The 13081-nt window shown below is 35.6% G+C and overlaps 1 protein-coding gene across 1 annotated transcript in view; it reads right to left on the bottom strand.

Annotated features, from left to right (window-relative positions):
- The window catches only part of zranb3 (zinc finger, RAN-binding domain containing 3), an 83679-nt gene that overhangs the window by 33295 nt on the left and 37303 nt on the right, over nucleotides 1–13081 (bottom strand). The window contains exons 8-9 of the mRNA XM_073861581.1: nucleotides 10924–11040; nucleotides 4709–4828 (exon numbers count right to left, since the gene is read on the bottom strand). Of these exons, the coding sequence (XP_073717682.1) occupies nucleotides 4709–4828; nucleotides 10924–11040 (237 nt within the window). The remainder of the gene's footprint in view (nucleotides 1–4708; nucleotides 4829–10923; nucleotides 11041–13081) is intronic.

Genomic DNA, 13081 nt, shown 5'->3' with positions numbered 1-13081 from the left:
AGTTTCAACGGACTCTAAACGATCTCAAACGAGGCATAAGGGTCTTATCTAGTAAAAGGATTGTCATTGTTGACAAGAAAAATAAAAAATATGCACTTTTAAACCACAACTTCTTGTCTTCCTCCAGCTGTGTGACAAGCCAGCGCGACCTCACGTAATTGCGTAATGCCGTGGAAAGGTCACGTTACATATATGAAACGCACATTTGCGGACCATTTTAAAGAATAAACTGACACAAAAACATGAATTTGTATCATTCAACATACAACAACGTCGGAACGGTCCTCTTTCTCCACACTTGTACAGTAAACACTGGGGCTTAGTTTCGCATACGTCATCCATGACCTCTTGACGTGATGATGTATTGCGTGAGGTGAAGATGAAAAGTTGTGGTTTAAAAGTGCATATTTTTTATTTTTCTTCCCAAAAATGACAATCGTTTCGTTAGATAAGACCCTTATGCCTCGTTTGAGATCATTTAGAGTCCTTTAAAACTGCAATTTTAAACTATATTAAAACTGTTAAGTGTTGGGGTCCATTAAAGTCCATTAAAATGAGAAAAATCCTGGAATGTTTACCTTAAAAAAAACATAATTTCTTCTCGACTGAACAAAGAAAGACATCAACATTTTGGATGACATGGTGGTGAAAAAATTATCTGAAATTTTTTTAAGAAAATGGACTAATCCTTTAACCAAAGGGACTTACAGTGTTCCCTTTGCACCGCTAACGCAATGCACTACCAACCTAGTTACAGGAAAACATGTATACTAATATAATACTTTATTAATATGTAGCGCAGTTGCTAATTTTGCAGACGCACAGCTCAAGTCGCACCGCAACCTGACACAATGTCTGCAGTACAGTGTGTGGTGTGTGTGCTGCGATATTTGGCGTCATGCACATTCTGGGCGTTATCATCTGACAGTTTTGAAACACAGGTGAACCGGCGTGCAACACCTCTCTCCACCTCTCTCTCTCGCCTCCCCTCAGAACTTCAAAACTTTTCTCACCCGTTTTAATTTTAGCTCCCTCCTCAACTTTTTTCTTCTCGATCGCGCGTGGTGCGAGGAGCGTGACAGGTGCGAGAACGGCGGAGCGGTTCGCGTGAGATCGCACCTGCCGGGGTGCGACTCCCCCCCCCTTCCTTCGCCAGATTCGTAAGCAGCAATTAACGGCAGGGTGAAGAAAAAAGAAAATTTTCACAGTCTCCGGGATCAAACGTCTGGCCAGAGAGCAACAAAAATAGGAAGTGAGAGAGAAGAAGAAGAGAGAGACAGAGAGAAAGAGGGGGCTGGAGGCCAGATAGAGCGGAAATTGACAAAACAAGCCCTCATTAAAACAGTGAGACATCTGTGAAGGTACCGTGTCGGCAACCAGCCAGGCTCTTTAGGGTGCAAAGCGTTTTTTTAGCGTGGCGCTGTGTGAACAGAGAGGAAAAGGGAGATAGATTGCTGGATTGTGGTAAAAGATGAATCAACAGCTTTGATAAAGTGTCTGATGGAGGACGAAAATGGATTCGATACAAGTTTTTAGCCGACACGACCCAGAAGTCTCTCCGGAAAGACAGTGAAGTTTATGATGGATTTGCTGGGTGTGGGTGAGATTAATGGATGCCAATGTATATTTTGGCTTAGAAGTTATGAAAGCTGTTTTTGTACAGATTCGACTAGCTGCTTAAAGTCCGGTCTGTTTTGCAAATTAAACCGAGTAGCTCAACTATTAGACCAAGAAAAGTCATGGGTTTAATCTCCAGGATAAAATTTACACCTTAAAAGACCTTGGACATTTAAAGGTGCTGTGTGTAGATTTTAGTGGCATCTAGAGGTCAGGTTGCAAATTGCACCCCTCCCTTTCAAATGCATAGAGAAGCTACGTTAACACAAAGACGCGCTCTGTAGAGCAGTTTAGCCGTTTATGCGGGCACAAAATGGCGACGTCCATTTAAGGGGACCCTCAGTGTATGTATAGATAAAACAGCTAATTCGAAGGTAATAAAAACAATGCAGTTCATTATGTACACTGCAAAAAAATGATTTTCAAGAAAAAAAATTAGTATTTTTGTCTTGTTTTCAGTAGAGATGTCTAGACATTCTTGAATTGGGATGCTTTTTCTTGATGAGCAAAACGACCCAAGGGGATAGGTTTAGTTTTTAGACCAAAAACATCAAATTTAAGTGATCTTGTGCATAAACAAGCAAAAAAATCTGCCAATGGGGTAAAAAAATTGTTCTTGAATTTAGTGTTTAAGAAAAATGTTCCAGATTTTTTTTGCTTGTTTTATGCACAAAATCACTTAAATTTGATACTTTTGGTCTAAAAAAATTGACTTATTTTCTTGGGTCGTTTTGCTCAACATCTTAATTTAAGAATTTTTAGATATTTTTAAGGAAACAAGACAAAAACACTAAGAATTTTTTTTCTTGAAAATCATTTTTTGCAGTGTAAGGTCTTTATTCGCCACTGCACTGCAAAAAATGATAAAAAAAAAAAATCTTAGTATTTTTGTCTTGTTTTCAGTGAAAATATCTGGTAATTCTTGAATTGGGATGCTTTTTCTTGATGAGCAAAACAACCCAACAAAATAAGTCTAGTTTTTAGACCAAAAATATCAAATTTAAGTGATTTTGTGCATAAAGGGGCGGCAGTGGCTCAGTGCTTCATGTAGGTTGTCTACAAATCGGAAGGTTGGTGGTTCGATCCCCGGCTCCACCTGACCAAGTGTCGAGGTGTCCTTGAGCAAGACACCTAACCCCAACTGCTCCCGACGAGCTGGGTGGCGCCTTGCATGGCTGACACCGCCGTCGGTGTATGAATGTGTGAGTGAATGGGTGAATGTGAGGCAAATTGTAAAGCGCTTTGGATGGCCATTGGTCTATGAAAGCGCTATATAAATGCAGTCCATTTACCATTTACCATAAACAAGCAAAAAAATCTGCCAATGGGGTAAACAATTTTTTCTTGAATTTAGTGTTTAAGAAAATTTTCGAGATTTTTTTGCTTGTTTATGCACAAAATCACTTAAATTTGGTCTAAAAACTAGACTTATTTTCTTGGGTCGTTTTGCTCATCAAGATAATTCATCTTGATTTAAGAATTTTTCAGATTGCAGTGTAAGGTCGCCACTGCACTGCAAAAATGATTTTCAAGAAAACATTTTCTTAATTTTTTTGTCTTGTTTTCAGTAAAAACATCAGAAAATTCTTAAATTTAGATGCTTTTTCTTTGTGCAAGTCTAGTTTTTAGACCAAAAATATCAAATTTAAGTGATTTTGTGCATTAAAAAAATCTGCCAATGGGGTAAGAAATTTTTCTTGAATTTAGTGTTTTTTTTGCTTGCCCCTTTGGCAGATTGTTTTGCTTGTTTTGTGCACAAAATCACTTAAGTTTGATGTTTTTGGTCTAAAAACTAGACTTATTTTCTTGGGTTGTTTTGCAAGAAAAAGCATCTTAATTTGGGAATTTTTAGATATTTTTGCTGAAAACTTTTTTTTTCTTTTTTCTTGAAAATAATTTTTTGCAGTGTGAAAATATAGTTATGTATAATATATTGCATTTGAAATTTACATGCTGCACCTTTAAAGGGACACTCCACTTTTAAAAAAAAATATGCTTCTTTTTCAGCTCCCCTAGAGCCAAACAATTGATTTTTTTTGTTTTGGAATCCATCCAGCTGATCTTCGGGTCTGGTGGTACCACTTTTAGCATAGCTTAGCATAATCCATTGAATCTGATTAGACCATTAGCATCGCACTCAAAAATGACCAAAGTGTTTCACAGAGTATCACAATGATATTACAAAGTGCCCAAAAATAGTCCCCAGCTATTGAAAGTTACCATGTGGACTTTTTTCGGGCACTGCTTAATATAATTGCGCCTGCTGCAGCAATGTTACGGCAGCAAAGTCTTTGATTATTATGCCAGAATGAGAGTATAGTTCCTAGCCATATCTGCCAAGAAAATCGCAAGTCTTAATTTTCTGTCGGTCTTAGTACACGATGTAACTACAGAAAAGTCAAGTTTTAAATAGGATTTTTTTTTATTTTTAAGTGTGATGCTAATGGTCTAATCAAATTCAATGGATTATGCTAAGCTATGCTAAAAGTGGTACCGGCAGACCCGGAGATCGACTGAATAGATTCCAAAACGGTAAAAATCAAATGTTTAACTCTAAGGGAGCTGTAAAATGAGCCTATTTTCAAAAAAGTGGAGTGTCCCTTTAAGGACAATAAAATTCAGATGGTCATTTAGGTTTTGCGATCGTGATAGATCTAGTAACGGACCGAATGGCTCATTTCAACTCGATGTTCGTATAAACACCCACCTGATTGACAGCAAAATGGCGAAATAAAAAAGGCCCCATTCTTTCATTGTAAGAATAAACCAGTGGCCCGCTGCAGGAATCTGTTAAAGCGGAGAATGAACCCTACCCAGGGAATCAAACCCCCCTCCCGCTCCCTCTCTCTCTTTCTTTAGTACTGTCAAGGCCTTTTATGCTGTTTTTCCTCTCACACACACTTCTCCCACCTTATCTCTCATTCCACTCACACAGACACACAAACACACACGATCTCACTGAATGGGTCAGTGTGTGTTTGTGTGTTGGGACAGTGGTGTGACAGGCTGATTTAATGAACAGTGTGGAGGTGCTGACACACTTTCACGAAAGTCTCAGCGATGGCCTGCTCTCCCTTTCGCGCGCACACACCTTGGCTTCGATGACAGCTTCGGTACACGCCTGTAGCATGCTGAGATGATGAGCGAAGACTAGAAACTTCAGCTCTTCTGTCTCCAACATCATCTTGATGTAGTCTTTCACAGCTCCGGCCTGGAATGGAGAAAAGGACACATCAATTATTTGGGAGAGCTAATGGCCATCCGTGAGATACTGGTTCAATAATGGGACACAAATCACAATTTATAACTGATAGTTTTGAGTTTAAATATGAGCCACAACTAAAGCAGCAGTGTAAAAGCCTATATATTATTTTTAGGTTCAGCAATTTTACTTAAATAAGTTAATAGTCAGTAATTAAAATGCCTTTTTTCACAAAGTCACTTCATTGGCATTTTACAAATTTGACTTTCGATGCAAAACCCTCTAAGTACATGCAAAAATCTCTAAATCTTTAGTTGCTCTTCACTCTCCTTTCTGAATAAAGGTGTAAAAGGCTCAAAAATTAAGTCAATATCCCAATACAGTATATTCGGTAAACCTAATTTAAACGGGTAAAAACGCTTCTTCCGTGCACTTAGAGGACTTTGCTAAAAAAATGTTGTGGGATTGTAATGGATTTCGCCAACAAAGCTGTATTTCTGAATACATACACATCTGATACGTATGCATGAGAACACACATTGCCTGGATATGTTTTATCAAATATTGACCCTTTTTTAAGTGTACATTTCCCAGGATTTCACGTACCTTCTTGCGAAACCTTAATTTTAGTTATTTGTAGGGCTGAACAATAATTCAATATCAAAATATTTTGCGGTACATATTTTTCAATAATAATGAAATGGCTTCTAAACACATTTCCGATATTTTGATATACAATAAAGGGTCCCTTGGCCGTGTCATGTCTAAAAACGCATGTTATTTTAGTTTAATCTGCATGTCATGTGACCATTACACAATACCACAAAAATGACCAAATAAGGTAATAATAGCAGGGCTCCAGACTGCCACCAAATGGTCGCATTTTGCCACCAAAATTTGAGAGTGTGCCACTGAATTTTACATCCAGTCGCACATGTGCGACCGGTAAATTTGACCTTTTTTTGTGATGTGACACTGAATTTAAAAACAGCACATTGTACTTTCTGCATCTATCATTAAAGTATTTATTAGTAATACAGTGGAAATTAGTAGAAATGTAAATATTTGGTTAGCATGTTGATTTACAGTGGGTGCCCCTAAATTTTCTGGTTGCGCCCCTAAAATTTTCAGTTTGGAGTCACCGTGCTCCTAGTGAAAAAAGTTAGTCTGGAGCCCTGAATAGGGGATTATCACGCTTCCGGGTTTCGTGGGAAGGGGCTTGTCAACTTTGTGCATCTCCACTTCGAGCGCAGTTAGGTTAGGTAACTAACAGGCAGTGGTGGAATGTACTTCGATACTGCATTTAAGTAAATTTTCCATGTATTTTGGTACTATACTGAAGTAGAATCTATAGTGCATACTTTTGACTTTTACCTGCAAAATTAACTGTACTTTTACTTTACTATATTTATACAACACCATTGTTTCTTTACGTACCTTTCTCAACAACTTTTCTGTTTAATCTGGACCAGCAGAACTGGTATTACGATCCACCAGAAGTGGACGTGCACAAAGAACGCTGAAAGCGGAAGTACTACGTATCAGCGTGATAATCCCTGATAACATTAACTATCTTAAATACTACTGATAAAAGCGTTAAAATAAAAAAAAAATTAAATCAATTAAAAAAGTTAAAAATGCAAATGGTATTAATTTTTTAAAATATTTACTTAAAATCTCAGCTAGTACTTCGGCTGATGAAAAAAGTTTAAAAACCTCTGTGTTAAACGATAAAAGGAAGAATAAAATACTTCTAATACTTTATATTCGTGTTTTTTTTGTCAGCCAAACCCCATTGACCGAAATCATTTATTTGAAGTACCAGCTGAGATTAAGTAAATATTTTAACAATTGAACAGCACATTTGGATATTTATTAAGCGTTGTAAAGTTTTTATCAGTAGCATTTAACATGTTGTTATTATTACCTGTCATTTGGTAATTTTGCTTTAATTGGTACAATATATGTATCGGTCCATCTGTCCAGTTTTTTGATATATTGAAGTGTTGTGTAATGGTCACATGGCATGCAGATTAAACAAATAATTCGTGCTGGGCAAAGATTAATCGCGATTAATCGCATACAAAATAAAAGTGTTCTTTGGCATAATATACGAGTGTGCGCTGTGCGTAATTATTATGTGTATATAAATACACACTTATTCATGTATGTATATTTAAGAAACATTTACAGGTGTATATATATTTATTTATATTTTTATATATTTGATGTTATAAATAAATATATATAAACATTCTGAAATGAATATATGTATGTGTGTCGTTAAATATACATAATAATTACACACAGTACACACACATATATTATGCCAAAAACACTTTTATTTTGTATGCGATTAATCGCGATTAATCTTTGCCCAGCACTAAAAATAATATATATATGTGTGTGTGTGTGTTTTATTTATTTTTACATTTTAATAAAAAAATTAAATTTTATGATTTAGCTGTAATTAATACAAAACTCGCGAACCCCAGTTTGGGAAACCTTGCTTTATATAAACAGCATTTGAACAGCAACCACCCAGAACAGAGGTTAAGAGGTGTTGTTACCCAGTTTATTCACAAAAAACCCACTTTAAAGAAACATCAGATCCTTAAGAATCTTAAAACTTTGAGATAATTTCATCGTCTAAAGCCTGTTATGTTTAGCAGAGTTGTTAAAACGTACAGTGTACAAGTCATTAGCCGGCAGACAGGCCTCTCTCTTTCAGTTTCAAAGCTCTGCTCTGGTTTCTCATTATTGAAGAGTTTCGCCGTTTTAATATCGTCTAATTGGCGTCCAAAACTCTCGCCTGTGAAGGAGCACTAAAGCTTCTTACAAGCACCGAGTGTGTGCGTGTACACAGTGACTCTGGTTCACTCATTTTCACTTGGCCAAAAAAAGAAAAACATTTCAAAAAGTGACACCATGCCTGACATGGCACAATTTCTGCCCAGAGAGAGAGAGAGATAGAGAGACACAAAGAAAAGAGAGAGAGAATATCATCTCAGCATCTCAGTGGCAAACAATAAATGAGAGCCAATGGGACAAGAGCAGCGGGTGCGAGAACACACAGGTTTGACGAATTAAAAACACACACTCGCTCACAAAGGGAGGCTGGACCGGGATACACACTGCTTTCACACACACACACACACACACACACACGCACAACCATGCACGCACAGCAAAAGGCTTTAGTCAGGACACACGCTGTGCTTAGGTGGATGATAAAAACCGACTGTAGTTTAAATGCACAAGAAAACGGCCAAAACCTTTGGTGTAACAGTAGATTAGTGTCCTTACCAAAAGCCTGAATGATTAAACATCATTAGTATGTGCAAATTTGTCATTTGTACCATGTGGGACAGTGACATAACCTTAATGACATCATCCTCTATGAAGTGACGTCATTTTGGTCCAAACACAAAAGCACAATGTCAGCAAATATTAGCAATAAATTATTGCTCAAATATAAAATAAATTATTATTAAATGGTTCATCTCACAGCACAACATCCAACTGAGTTCGGTACAATTACAGAAATTGGTATAAATAAAAAAGATTCAATTAACTCAATTTATTAAGTGCAATTAAAGGGGAAGTTCACCAAAAAAATCTTTGTTCTGCTAAACACAAATGAAGATATTTTGAAAAATAGTTCTGGGGCACCATTCACTTCCATTGTATTATTTTCTCCTACTATGGAGGTCAATGGTACCCCAGATCTGCTTGGATACAAACATTCTTCAAAATATCTTCCTTTTTTGTAAACTATTCAAGTAAATGATGACAAAATCGGAAAACTATCACTTTAACTCGAAAGCCTCTGACCAATGGGATTTTTTTACGTCAATACATTTTTTATGCTGATTTTTTATTTTGGTGGAAACACAATAGCATAAACATCAGCAAATATTAGCAATGAATTTGATATTCTGCAATGTCTCACACTAAAAACATCACATTTTTTGTTTTATACACTATTTTATAAAATGTGGTGATCAATAAGATTTTAATGTTGTTATGCAAGTAAGTTATATTTTACCATTTAAATCTGTTATGCATGTAAAGCAATTAAACAGAAAAATAACTATGAATCTGTCTGTAAAATCCAAGCTAAAGTGTCATTATTTAACAATAAATTATGAGATAAGGAGCAACAAAGAAGTCATAGCCATAAAAACAAAAAAATTGGGTCATGTTGCTTATCAAGAAAATGCATCTTGATTTTAGAAATGTATACATTTGTATTAAAAACTAAAAATACAAAGAAAATATAAAAAATATTTTTAAAAAAACGCAAAAAGAAATTGCAAATGGGCTAAGAACATTTTTCTTGAATTTTTCTTGAATGAAGGGTTTAGGAAAAATGTTTAAGATTTTTTCTTACCCCACTCGCAATTTTTTTTGCATATATATATATATATATATATATATATATATATATATATATATATATATATATATATATATATATATATATATATATATATATACTCGTCTAAAAACTAGATTTATTTTCTTAGGTCATTTATTCATTAAGAAATTGCATCTTGATTTAAGAATTTTCAGATATTTGTACTTAAAACATGACAAAAATAATAAGAATGTCATTTTTTGCAGTGTAGATGATTCACAATTTCATTTATAATACTGAAAATAATGATTTTATTGACAATGTCTATTAAATGGTTAATCTCACAGCAAAACAATGAACTGAGCTTGGCAAGATTACATAAATTGATATGAATAAAAAAAGATTCAATTAAAGAGAAAAAATTTAATTTATGTGATCAGATCCAAACCTGTATAAATGTCTTTGTTCTGATGAACACAAATGAAGATATTTTGAAAATTATTAATAACCAAACAGATCTGGGGCACCATTCACTTTCACAGTATTATTTCCTCTACTATGGAATGGTGCCCCAGATCTGTTTGGTTACAAACATTCTTTAAAATATCTTCTTTTGATTTTGGAAGTTTGGAACAAGTTGAGGGTTAGTAAATGATGAAAATGTTTTATTTTTCGGTGAACTATTCCTTAAACTCGAAAGCCTTTGACCAATGGGATTTTTTTAAATACATTTTTATGCTGAATTTTTTTTGGTGGAAACACAATAGCACAAACATCAGCAAATATTAGTAATGATTAGCTTGATTTAATTTTTAGATATTTGTACTTAAAACATGACAAAAATACTAAGAATGTCATTTTTGCAGTGTAGACGATTCACATTTTAATTGATAATACTGAAAATAATGATTTTTTTTGACACAGTTTTATTTTTTTTATGTAAAAACTTGGTTTTCCAAGCACTGATTTCAATCTTTGTCATGACCTTACTAAGTCAATATTAAAGATATCAAGGTTATATTTTGTCCTTTATATAGGATGATTTTATGAATTTAGCTTGGTTTTTACATTTATTTTAAATATATTCCTTATATATACAGACCAATGTCCACAACATAAAGTGTTTGGTAGTGTAAAGTAGAATGTGAATGTTGTATGCATCTATGAAACATAATGGCAGGTCTCATCTGGGTAAAGATCATAAAAACATCTTGTTAAGTCATGATCAACGGGCAGGAGGAGGAAAAAAATGTCGGACAATAAAAAAGGTCAGTTTTAAGGTCGCATCCGCACTGGACCGCCCCCCCGGCGCTCGTTCCCATGGCAATGCCATGGTGTTTGATGTGGAGAACAGAAGGGCCGGTTGCCATGGTGGTTGTTAGCGGAGACATCACGCTGTCCCTCATCGTTAGAGGAAAAACTCGCTGCAGATGGCATCCGCAAACATTCGTCCAGTTGCGCGTTTGGTAAATCAGTAGCTAAACACTGCCCTGCGTGTATTGAACTTCACACGGAGACTGAATAACACATCAGCAAACCGTTTATTTTCAGCACATTTGTGTTAAATGATTTCTCATTTATTATTAAAATTAAGGTTCAGCATGCAACTGGTCCCGGTGTGAAAACGGTTTACTGTTTTAAATGATCAGATGTATGATTTTATGTACGGACAAGAAAACCACAGGGATACAGAAATTTGACACAATATGAACAGACGATTTTTGTGTGTACACACGTACTATACCTTGGCAATGGCCGTCTGCTTATACATGTGTGTGATGAGACTCATCACCTCCCCAAACTGACTCTCACTTTGAGAACTCATAAGCTTCTCCCATTGCTCGAAACTAGCACTCGCTTCCTGAGAGAGAGAGAGAGAGAGAGAGAGAGAGAGAGAGAGAGAGAGAGAGAGAGAGAGAGAGAGAGAGAAAGAGGAAGAGAATATATGTTCAGAAAGGATGACATGGGAACCAAACTAGCAAAAAACATTTATCATACACATTTTACTTTATTATATCTTTTAAAATGAGGGATATTTGCAGTTTATTAATGAGGATTAAGATGCATTTTGGACGATCAGATCACAAGTGGACTACGCTAAATAAAAGTGTAAATGGGGTGTGAAACGTTTTGAGTTCATCTATTTTCGACCACATTCAGGTAGTCGAAAACGCACTTGACCGGATTGCTTTTGTGATGTAGACGCTCATGGTCGAATGCATAAAAAAAAAATCGCCTACTCGCCACCTATTGATCTAATGTGATATACCGAGCATAATGTTTTTACATCGGTCCTGACTTATATCGCTAACACACCGTGTACAGCGCTACTTTTAGGCTTTCATTACGTACGTTTACGTGCAACCAAATAATCCATTTGTAATCGTATTGATGGCTCAATCGTATTAAAAAGTCTTCATGTAAACACCTCAAAAGCAGGAAATATCTAAAAAAACTTTTTTATAAATTTGTTTAAACTGTCTTTATATGTCAATACATAAGTAAAATGTAAGTACTCTGAAAAAGAGAGTATAAAAATCGAGTGTCTGTAGACATTTTTCCATTCACTCCAACTCCTCCCTTCTGGGTTTCTTCTAAAGCCACACCCCCAAAACACTTGAACGCGCAAAGGAGAGCGTGGTGCATGTAGTATCATCATGTCACAATCACATGTAATAATACAATTAACTTTATCACCAGTGTTGGGAAAAGTTACGTTTAAAAGTAATGCATTACAATATTAAGTTACTCCCTAAAAAAGTAACTAATTGCGTTACTTTTCATGGAAAGTAATGCGTTCGTTATTTTTGCGTTACTTTTTCTTACTTGGCTGAGGCTTGATCTCTTTCAGGCCTTGCAAATGTTTTATATGATCGCAAAAATGTCAAGCTCTGGCCTTCCATCTCCGTTTCTGATTCCCGCTGAGGCACACATAGTGCTTAATTCTACGTTAATATGTTCAGTTTAATTCAGAACATTATTTTATTTTTAAATTAAATTAATTAAACTGAAAAGTAACTTGCATTACTTTTTTAAAAAGTAACTCAAATATTAATGTATACATTTATAAAGTAATGCGTTACTTTACTCGTTACTTCAGAAAAGTAATATTATTACGTAATGCTCGTTACTTGTAATGGTTTACCCCCAACACTGTTTATCACTATGAATATAAACAAATAGGATGGCTTTTAGTACTCACTATTAAGCTAGCATATCGATCCTGGTAAAGTTTAAAATGTATTTTGTTTGATTCGGTAACAAACGAGCTAACTTACCGCATTGTCGACTTGAGGAAAAGCCACACGATATTTACTCTCGTTTGATTGCTTCGTTTATTCCTTGTTTGCCTTCGCTGACTGGATATGCAGGTACTGTGAGTTCTGAATGCACTTTCTCTGCCGTACTTTTGCTCTTCCTAGAGTGCCTCGTGCACGTTCAAATCAATCGGTTGTGCGCATGTCTGGGCAGATCCTGTAGCAACAGGGGTGGTGCCATGGTCGAGAGTGATAGTCGCGCAAGCCAATCATTTGTTTTGTCCCCAATGGAAATAATTAGCTGTGTTTAAAACAGTCGTGAAAGGTCTACAGACACGAGTTTTATACTCTCTTTTTCAGAGTACTTACAATTATGTATTGGTATATAAAGACAGTAAAAAATGTGTAAAAAAGTTTTTTAGATAATTCCTGCCTATCCTGCCTTTAATCAATACGATTGAGGACGATCGGATGCAAATTTGGATCGTATTGAAGGAGATGGTGTACTCGGATCTGTGATCCGATCAGCAGGAGAAAAGTACGCATGTAAACGCGTGAATCGTTGTATTTTCTAAATCGGATGCAAAAATACCTTGTGCACATGCGCAGAACATTTGTGCTCCAAGCTCACGTATCATATTTACC

Source organism: Misgurnus anguillicaudatus, chromosome 23, assembly GCF_027580225.2.
Source record: "Misgurnus anguillicaudatus chromosome 23, ASM2758022v2, whole genome shotgun sequence".
NCBI classification, from domain to species: domain Eukaryota; kingdom Metazoa; phylum Chordata; class Actinopteri; order Cypriniformes; family Cobitidae; genus Misgurnus; species Misgurnus anguillicaudatus.
The sequence above is the reverse complement of the archived record's forward strand: the minus strand, read 5'-3'. Positions and strand labels throughout refer to the sequence as shown.